This window comes from Octopus bimaculoides, chromosome 8 (assembly GCF_001194135.2).
Source record: "Octopus bimaculoides isolate UCB-OBI-ISO-001 chromosome 8, ASM119413v2, whole genome shotgun sequence".
In the NCBI taxonomy this organism is placed as follows: Eukaryota; Metazoa; Mollusca; class Cephalopoda; order Octopoda; family Octopodidae; genus Octopus; species Octopus bimaculoides.
The window spans coordinates 78,313,685-78,324,667 of record NC_068988.1 but is presented as its reverse complement, the minus strand read 5'-3'; the positions used below and the strand labels follow the sequence as shown (position 1 = coordinate 78,324,667).

The window sequence follows — 10,983 nt, the reverse complement described above, 5'->3', positions numbered from 1 at the left end:
ACTGTCAATCCCTATATATTTATGATTATAAATGTTTTTTACCGAAAAAGGTTTTTTCATACTGAGCTACCCGGCAAAATTGTTAATTATTAATTTTATTACTAATTGACGATTCCCTGCCCTGCATATCTATATATATATATATATATATATATATATATAAATATATGAGTATATGCATATATATGTACATACCTTCATCTACATGTACACATAGATACATAACTGGGTACATGACGTGGCAAAAGATCATGGACAATGCACTCTAATACATACATAAACACATACATACAAATACCTGTCAATCTTTTTCAAATATGATCGACAGTCAAACATTTATTCCCTACAAACTGTCAGTTTGTAGGGAAGGGAATTCTATCTGTGGTTGAAACAATTTGTAATAGAAATAGAAAGAGTAAATTTGATTGTTTTAGAGGGGAAAATGATTTTGTACGTAGTTTTATTGATTTTTTTCGTAATTAGGAGTTATTTTGACTGAAAAAATGACCCTATGACCTACATTATTCTATTGTTACCCACTACTGAGAGTGTTGCAATGCTCTTTGCAGGGCTTTCTATCGAGTTGCAAATCGATTGGGTGGGCGTAAACTTATATCAATCCTTGCCTCAATAATGATAATTGAGTAGAATCGAGTACTTTAAAGTAATTAAGCCCCGAGCAACGCCGGGCATTTCTGCTAATCTTAAATAAAAGTTTATCACGAACAATGCAGTGTAAGGGATTGTCTTTATAGATATACAGCTACAAAGACTGCTTAAATTTGAAATCCAAGTTAATGACTATATCAGTTGTGAATTTAATTTGTTGCCCAGTTTAACATGATCACCAACTGGTCTCTGAGTGGATGTGCCATTAGCAAAGTTCACTCAATTGCAAGCTTGGGAATATTTCCTCCATTCAATTTGGAAGCCTTTATGACTACACCTCCTCCTCTGATTAACCCATAAAGAAATAAATAATTCACAAAATAGGGCCTTGTAATCATTTTTGACCCCAGATGTATTGATTTATCAGTGATTGAATGAAGCAATCTAAGGGTCTTAAATCTCCAGCTTTCTCTGTGTCTATCTCTCTCTCATTAATTTGGTTCTTAACACCAACCAATTTTTACAGCAAGACTATATTTAGATACACCACACTTATCAATGGTTATCTTCAATTGTAAAATCTTCCTCAATTGCTGGCTTAATTAACACATAAAAATATGACAATGAATTCTAGATTAAAATTTAACTGCACAACAAACTTTGAATAATCACCTTTTTATATACAAATTTTATTGTGCCATTTTTCAGTAAAATCACTTGGAAATTAAAGGAATCATCTGTAAAGAGAAAACAAAATTCCTGTTGTCAGCACTTTTTCAACTCTTGTGATTTAAATCTACAATATATATTTATGAACACAAAAGAAAAAAGTACATTTAATGTAGCTCTGTACTATCTATTTTATACTTCATAAACTTCACTATGGCTGTATCACGAACAACAAACTTAAGCCTTAAAATAGTTGAATCACAAGAACTGTAATACAACATTTATATGAATGCATGATTGAAATAAACATTACAGCAAAAACAGAAACTTTCTGACACCATTCAGTCATTCAGCCGTATTCCTTGTATTAGAGATGTACATCAGGAGAGAATATTTAAGTTGTGCATCATAATTACTTAATAATGTTATATAAGAGTAAATTTTTGTAATGTTATAATATTTCAAGAAGATGTTTTAGATTTTGCTTAAAATGAAATCAAACTTTATAAGTGATAGGGTCCACTTATTTGAAGTCACTTCAAAGTAATTTTTGGCTTAAGACATTATCTAAAAGTCATTAACATCAGCATGCAAATGTAAAATGATTGGAAGACAGGCTATTCAAAGACACCTTACATTTTTAGGCCACTGAATGGGAGCCTTAAGTTTTCTTAAGGGGAGACACCATAATAAAGGAGGATTTACTAACATAATTTAGAATGTCTAAGCAGTGCCATCAACAGTTAGCCTTCTAAATGTCTTAAACATGTCAGCTAGCTAATGATATTATAATGTGGAGCCTTTATTTTCAACTTGATTACTACACCATGCTAAATGATCTATAGAAAATGGTTCTTTAAGTATGCATAGGAATTTGTAAGTTGTTAAAATAACTTTACCTAGCTAACATGGCAATCCAGAAAAAAAGGACGAATGCTGCCGTTGATTAGCTCCAAGAGGCCATCGCCTCTAGCTAGCTATGTGACACACGAACCTGTGTCCATTATAACATTTGAACAGGGGAGGTCAGCCGCTTCCCCTTGCTGGTCTGGCATCTACAGACTAGTTTGGCTGCTCTACATTGATAAGGGGCAAATACCCTGAAACTAGTCTGTAGATGTCAGACCAGCAAGGGGAGGCGGCTGACCTCCTTTGTTCGAAAGTTATTATGGACACAGGTTCATGTGTCACATAGCTAGCTAGGGGTGATGGCCTCTTGGAGCTAATCAATAGCAGCATTTGTCCTATTTTTTTGAACTGCCATGTTGGCTTGGCGATAACTATTAATATCCAGTACCGCTGCCGTAGTCTCCTTTAGAGAGACTTAGAAATATTAATATTTCTATTCTTGAAAACCGGTGGATGTATTCCACTGAGTTTAAGTAAATAATCCTTCGAACAATCTCTTTTGCCAAACTGTTTAGTTGAGGACATAAACAAACCAACACCAGTTGTCAAGCAATAGTAGGAAAGGACATATACAAAGACACACATGTACCCAGAAAAAATCCAACAAGAATTAATTGTATTCTGCCTTGATGAAGTGCCCACACATGGCTGTTATTGAGCAGCATTCAACTGTACAGCAATTATAAAAAATAATCTTTTACAATGGTATATGAATATAAATTCAGCAACTAAAGTTGGTGTACTGTGAGAAACAAATGATGTGATCTACTCTTAAAGTCTGTTATCCTCTATCCTTGTGTTATATTATCCTTGTTTGTTTGTATGTATGTATGTATGTACGTACGTATGTGTGTATTCACAACAGGCTTCCACATTGTTTCTGCTTACCAAAGTCACTCACAAGGCATTGGTTGTCCCAGGGTTATGATAAAAGACATTTGCCCAAATTGCTGGGCTGTATGGCTGAACTCAAAACTATATGATAACAAAGTAAGCTTCTTAAGCACACAGCTATGACTACACCAGCATCTAGACATTTTTTTATTTTCCTAAAGTACCTCAATTAATGTCACATTACTTTATTACTAATAGATGTACAAGATTTCTCACTCTACAAAATTCCACACAAGAGTTCATCATCATCATCGTTTAATGCATGTCTTCCATACTGGCATGGGTTGGACAGTTTGACAGGAGCCAGCCAGGCAGCAGACGGCACCAGGCTTTTGTGTCTGTTTTGACATGGTTTTTACAGTATGGTTTTAACACCAACCACCCTACAAAGTGAACTGAGTGCTTTTCACACGGCACCAGCTCATACACAGATCTAAAATAATTTCTTTAAATCCAAAATGTTTTAAAGTTCAGAGGTAATACAAATACAATCTTTATAAGAGCAGTCTTTGCAGACCTCTTTTTAGTTTACTGCCATTAAGATTCTAACAATGTAAGACATTTCATTTAATGGCAACAATAGAACTATTTCCTCTCTTCATAAATGGAAATTACCTGTGATTGTAAGAAACACTAACCAAATAAGACTCTTTTCTGACAGAGTATTTAAATATTTATACAAGCAAATACAAGAGTCATAAACCATATCTACCTAAAACATGTAAATGAAATTGTAGTTTTACTTTTGGGGAATAAGAAAACTTAATATGTTTTTAAAAAAAATTTAGAACCTTTTTATACCGTATACCAAGGGTCCTGCATTACTTGCAGATAGATAAATATTGTGACAAAGAAGATATATGTGGGTCATAATTACACTAAAGCTTCACATGAATAAATTAAAGTTACAATCTTGTCTCGCTCTAAAAGATTATATTCTTTGTGATATATTTCATGGGTACATTTAAAAAGAAAAACAGAATAAGAATTCATCCTCACCTTTCACTGATTTCTGATCATGGAGATGAACATTTTTCCAATGAACTACAAACATGCTGTCTGAAAAAGTAACACAATATTGGAAAACTATAATATATAAATAAAATAAAAAATAAAAAAGATAATCTAAATTGAGATGTTCAGCTATACTACAATAAAGAACATTGCTTATTAATTAGTTTGAAATCATTTTTACTAAGAAATAAAAGCAATTATTAAAGACTACACTGTCTAGAAAATTCTTAAAAATTCCAATTTTAATATTTTTATCAAATTATAGTTCTCAATGAACTTATATTTATTGAAGATTTCAATTAAAAAAACTTATTTGAATTTAATGTGATACTGTGTTTTTTTAATGCTGTGATATGACTTTTCTCTTTCTCTCTCAGGCATCATGATGCTACTTTCATGACATATCAGTAAAAGCATTTCTCCAAATTATAATTTTAATTATAAGTCTAATTCCACATCAAATCTGCCAGGTGTTTGTGAAGAAGAAAAGGAGTTTTAATTTACTTATGTCAATATTACCAAATATAAACTTACGAGGTGGTATCGTGGACTACTTCTGCAGCACACAGTGAGAACTAGCAGTGACCTTCATGAGGCAGTGTGCTAAGTGACATAGCTGTGTTTACTTTGCAAGTTGTGAAATTTGTGTTTTTGTGACGTGTATGCTGTAGTCTGCGATTTTTGTCATGGACAGGAAGTTGGAACAAAAAGCCAACATGAAATTTTGTGTTAAACTTGGGAAGTCTGGCTACAGAGACATTGAGCATGCTTCAGGAAGCTTACAGTGATGAGGTAATGACTCATATGCAATGCTTCAAGTGGCACAGGCACTTCAACAGCTCAGTCAAAAGCATGCTCATTGCTTTTTGACATCCATAATATTGTGTATTGAGAATTTGTCCCCTAGGGCCAGACCATCAATTGAGAGTGTTACTGCAACGTTTTGAAGCATTTGAGAGAGGACATGAAGCAAAAGCAATCAGATCTGTAGAGCATAAAGAAATGGATGTTTCATGATGACAATGCAGTCTGTCACCAAGCTCTCCTCACTCGAGTTTCTCGCCAAAATACAACATGGTATTGCTTTCGCACCCTCTTCTGGGACCAGTAACTATTTCAAACAAGATGTTAAAACTTCGGTAAATAAGTTATTTCTTTATTAAATGTAATTAGTTCGGGAACTTTTTGATACCACCTTGTATCTCATTTTCTATCAACCATTGTTGAGCACAATGTTTCAAAAAATAACCTTATGTACTGCAATAGGAGACTGTATTGTAATTGATACAAAAAGTAATGTAGAGCAAATAATCAGTTATACAATCACATGTATTTCAACCAACAATAAGTTTTTCACTGTGATTTTTACCAATCATGCAAATTATGACATCATCTGAAATGTATCTATATGATAAACTAAGGACTTTTACACAGCTAAGATAAGTCAACATAATATTTGATTTCCTCACAAATTTTAAGTCTCTGAAGTGCTTGCCATTCTACATTTATTTATTGATGAATAAAGGATACAAAGGGAAATTAGATGTAACTTAGAATAATTACACAACTTGGGAATCAAATGTGTAAATATAAATTAGTGACTAACAGAAAACCACTCAGAGGGCAGTGTTTTTGTTAGTATTATTAAATATTAAACTTTAGAAAGAAAATAATTTAAAATGAAAATAAATGATTGAAGATATTTAACATGAGGGTAGTTTTATAGTAATAAAAATTGGTTGAGAGAGTATCACTGAATTGATAGTATAATAATAATAAATGACATTTCAATAATTTAGAACAACAGTAAAATCTTTTAAGTGACAGCCACAGTTTGACCTTGACAATAAAACGATTGCGTTGTAAACTCTATTCAGACATGCATGCACAAACATGAAATAACTGAGTGTTCAAAGAAATGTCAAGCTGTCGGGGAGGTTATTGGCAAGTTAACTAAATAAGCAACAATGAATCCTGGATTTGAAGACAAAAGCAAACACTGTTACATGTAAGGCTAAAAGTCAAAAACTACAGCCCATAACTTAGTCACTTACAAGTGGAGTATGACCTGATAACAAGCGCCTTCCCACCCTGCAGAACATAGAGGAAGTGGCAGTTGAAGGGTGAGAGGGCAGCTTCAGAACTTAGTTGGGACTCATTTTCAGCTGAATCAACTGGGGCAATGTGAAATACCTTGCTCAAGGACATAATGCACCACACAAATTCAGATATCCAATTAGAACATTATAATCATGAGGGCATCATCTTCATTAGTAGACCATACACATTCACAATGCTAAATATGTTTAATATGATACAGATGCGCAGAGAAGAAATGAGACTGAAAGAAATAAGGAAAAACGGCAAAGCTAAATTCCTTAAACACCATGATAACAGCTCTGTTCTAACATATTTATTGAAAGTGAAGATCCTTAGAAATAGTAGACACTTTCCATTACTTAGGTGACCAAGTTAGTAGTGGTGGAGGTTATTCCAAAAGCATAGCTGCTAGGATAAGAACAGACTGGGTAAAGTTTAGAGAGCTACTACCACTGTTAATAACAAAGGGTCTCTCTCTCAGAGTGAAGGGCAGATTGTATGATGCCTGTGTACAAACAGCTATGCTATATGGCAGTGAGATATGGGCTGTGACTACTGAGGAGATGCGAAGGCTTGAAAGAAATGAAGTCTGCATGTGCAGCTGGATGGGCAATGTCAGTGTGCATGTACAATACAATGTGATTTGAGAGAAAAACTGGAAATATGAGGCATCGGATGTAGTTTGGTTATGTAATGCGTATGAATGAAGACAGTTGAATCAAGGAGTGCCAATCTTTAATTGTGGAGGGAACATGTGGAAGGAGTAGACTCAGGAAGATGTGGGATGAAGTGGTGAGATAGGATCTTCAGATGCTGGGCCTCACAGAGGGGATGACAAGGGAGCAAGACTCCTGGCAGTTTGCTGTGCTTGAGAGGATACATCAAGTTAAATTGCATACAGGCATGACTCCTGCATCCTTCATCAGCTGAGCAATTCAAATCTTGCGGGCTCATAGTGCTGGTGCCATGTAAAAGCACCCAGTACACTGTTAAGTTATTGGCATTAGGAAGGGCGTTCAGCTATAGAAACCATACCAAAACAGATATGGAACTCAGCCAGGTCTTCAGCTGGCTAGCTCCTGCCAAACCATCCAACCCATACCAGCATGGAAAATGGATGTATTTTGATGATGATAATTTGATTCTAAATAAATGAAGCAATTTTCTCAGAATATTAATCCTAATATTCTTCTCTACATAGAGGAGCAATAGTAAATAAGGATAAGATGAGGACCAAATTATGAGAATGGCAACTGCTACATTAAAACTGTTGTTGCTGCAGTTGTTATCTAATCCCAGTTGTCTTTCAGAGACATTCCAATAATGACCACCTCACGTTTTGGTATACCTATGATGTGGCCTCTTTTTAATACAGAAAGGTATGAACCAAGGAAGATTTGGCTGCTATTTCTAGCTGCTTAAAGAGCTACATAGAGGGACCATCATTGACTTGGTGTACTCTCCATCTTCTTATCTAAAAGCAGAAAGAAAGTATGAACTTCAGGATCTACTGAAAAAGAGTATACATAAGAGTCATCATCTTTCATTGTCTTCAGCAATACAAACTCATCACCACAAACAAACAAAAGAGGAGCCATTGAGGAAGATTCTATGCGGTCACCTAACACACTAGAAATAGCAGCCAAATTTAAATCACACCCTGCTGTCTTAGAGAATGAAAATGGAGACACAGATAAACAAAAAAGAAAAATTATGGGATAGTCATGGTGAGAATATCTACTGGAGGAGGGCCAACCAACATAAACATGAAAACACTTATCAATGATATAGTGCACCTACTGCTTGCAAGAAATGAGTTCAAGAAAACAATGGCTTTGCTTACAGCCAAGTGAATTGTGCATGAAAATATAGGGGTGATGGGATAGAAGCCATCAATTTTTTATAGTTGGATTTTTATCAGTGTCTGTTGCTTGATCATGAAGCTACATCTGACATTTGATTACCAAGAACCCAGTTTCTTTCTGAAGAATACAAATGAAGAAGCAACATCCTACAACTCTGAGTATTACATGAATATCAATGTCTGAGGAACAGACTCTTCTCTAGATCGCTACACATGAAGGTGTTCAGGGATTGATCAACTCAGCAATGGAAGTCAATGAACCAACAACAGAGGGGAGACATTTTCAAAATTAATGTTCTCATATCTGCATGATATTTTTATGATGGAACAGGATTCACCTTCTAGCAGAAAATGAATTTTGAGACATTTCTGGTAAGGAAAGCACTACTGTCATTCCCAAAAGATATACAACCACTAAATGAACTTCAAAAACCAAGTGAAAATCCAGAGAAAGAAACACAGGCTTACTGTAAACTTCATTTGAAATAGAAATGAAACCCCTGATTAAAGTATTTGAATAAGGATTTCTAAATTACACAATTCACAAATTGTAAGGACAATTTAGGGACATAGTCAATAATGTTGACCCAGAATTAGAAGAGTGTAAAACTAAGTTTATCTTTAGATTTGAACTTAAAACATAAAGAGAAAAGAGTAAATACCATAAAGCACTTTGTCTGGTGATCTATTAACTCTACTTAACCAATAAACCTTAAATATATGTTATAAGATCGATTTCTTCATATCAAAAACATGCCGCATGCTAATTTCTGAGAAAATATATATCTCAAATTGAAATTTGCAGTGTAAATAGTTTTACTACTCATTATACCATATGACTAATTACTTATGAAATACACCCATTAAAGGTTGATATATGTACAAATACCTAGATCTCTACATGAAAATGTTACTGGGCTACTCTATAATCCCAACTAAATGATAGAGTAAGTTCAATAATCACTGTATAATGGTAATTAAAGCCTTATCAAATAGGCCCTCAAGTTACTTCTAGAAATTAGTAAGCAGTACACTGCATCAACATTTTAATTTCTAGTTTTCTATACTAGCTTTGATTAGATAGCTTGACCACACAGCATTGTTTACCAACCAACTCTTTTTCATCTACTCTGTAGGGTCTTTCAAGTTTCCTTCCCTGTTCTTTGACAATAAGTACTCTTCAAATAACAGCTGCACAAGAACTGCCCCCAACCACCACCACACAATGTCTATTTGTATCACTGACCAAAAACCAAATAGTAATTTCTCTTGCACACTTCAACTCTTATGCTCTATACCAACTGCCTTATGCATGTAGAAAATAGCTCTTTAAAGATTTTTGAGAGATTGCTTTAATTTTCAATGAGATCCAACATTAATTAGATGACTAAAGAAAGAGGAACAGCCATTTATAGCTAGTAAACCATCAAAGTGGGTGATGGATCAGAAGATACTGAATTCTTCTGCCAACTACACGTGTTTTTTTTTTACATCTGAAATACTGGATCTCTGTCATCATTTGGCAGATTCTTGCACTCATTGTTTGCAGCTAAGTGAAGACTATTCATTTCTGACTATTATCCTACATATCAAGCAAATTCACTTCTCAAATTGCACAAAGATTTAATGTTCTTCTTAACTGTGTTTAATTCTGATATATGTAATCATATGTGTAAAGCCCACCAAAGTATTGATCAATGCCATTCTGAAGTAACTAGAGAACATACGACCTCATACAATTATGTTATCATTAATTAAGAAAAAAAAACAAGAACAAAAAAAAAACAGCCAAATTTAAATCACACCCTGCTGTCTTAGAGAATGAAAATGGAGACACAGATAAACAAAAAAGAAAAATTATGGGATAGTCATGGTGAGAATATCTACTGGAGGAGGGCCAACCAACATAAACATGAAAACACTTATCAATGATATAGTGCACCTACTGCTTGCAAGAAATGAGTTCAAGAAAACAATGGCTTTGCTTACAGCCAAGTGAATTGTGCATGAAAATATAGGGGTGATGGTGTCCTTTCATCTCAATTAACAAAACAAAACAAAACAAATTAACAAAACAAAACAAAAATGAGACAGCAATGTTGGTCTTGAACTAAAGACATCTTGGTGAAAGACAATTAAGTTGAGACTTTAGATAGTATCTATAATTATCAGCTAAAATATAGGATTATAGTTTTAAGCTATACGCAAACAAACTAGTGGAGACGAGAACACATTTATCAAAGGTTTATTACTTTATATACATCAGAGCTTCAGTCGCCAGATATTTCTGTTTAGTTCATTCAGATTCGCTTAATACTCACTGTTGACATTCTTTTGTTTTTCTTCTCCTACTGGAAGTCCCTTTTGCTGCGGACCAACTTCCTAGCTGGCCCACAGCAAAGTTCCTGTCTACAGTTTGTCTGTCACAAATCCTGCCCTACATAGCTCCCCACCAGAACTGTTGACTGTCGTTGGAAATGGGAAGGCGTCTTAATTGTCCTGCCCATGCATGTGGTTATTTGATTCTTTGTTGACTGTTCCTTGTCAAGGGTTGGTGTGGTCTGTCTAGGACGGTCCCTGTTTGGTGGCTGGGCTACTTGAACAAGGTTGTCAATATCGAGATGGGCTGGTTTCAATCTATTGATGGAGACTGTGTCTTGTCGTCTGTAAATTAGGAGTTGGAATGTTTAATCTCCCAAATGTATTACTTGATATGGACCAGGGTGACTAGAGGGGTTTTCATCGTGTGTCACATCGAACGAACACAAAGTTAGCCATGTGGAAGTTATTTGGTACGAATGATCTGGGTGTACCGTGTGTCAACACGGGAATGGGGTGCAAATGGCCTATGCTGTCTCCCAGTGAGGTACCTTTTGACATCCGGGTCTGACTTTGTATTCAGAAGGAACTCTCCTGGCACTGTA

The 10,983-nt window shown here is 34.8% G+C and overlaps 1 protein-coding gene across 1 annotated transcript in view; it reads right to left on the bottom strand.

Moving 5' to 3' along the window:
* LOC106882819 (plexin domain-containing protein 1) overlaps positions 1-10,983 on the bottom strand; it is an 85,366-nt gene that overhangs the window by 13,520 nt on the left and 60,863 nt on the right. The window contains exons 6-7 of the mRNA XM_052970200.1: positions 4,081-4,140; positions 1,282-1,346 (exon numbers count right to left, since the gene is read on the bottom strand). Of these exons, the coding sequence (XP_052826160.1) occupies positions 1,282-1,346; positions 4,081-4,140 (125 nt within the window). The remainder of the gene's footprint in view (positions 1-1,281; positions 1,347-4,080; positions 4,141-10,983) is intronic.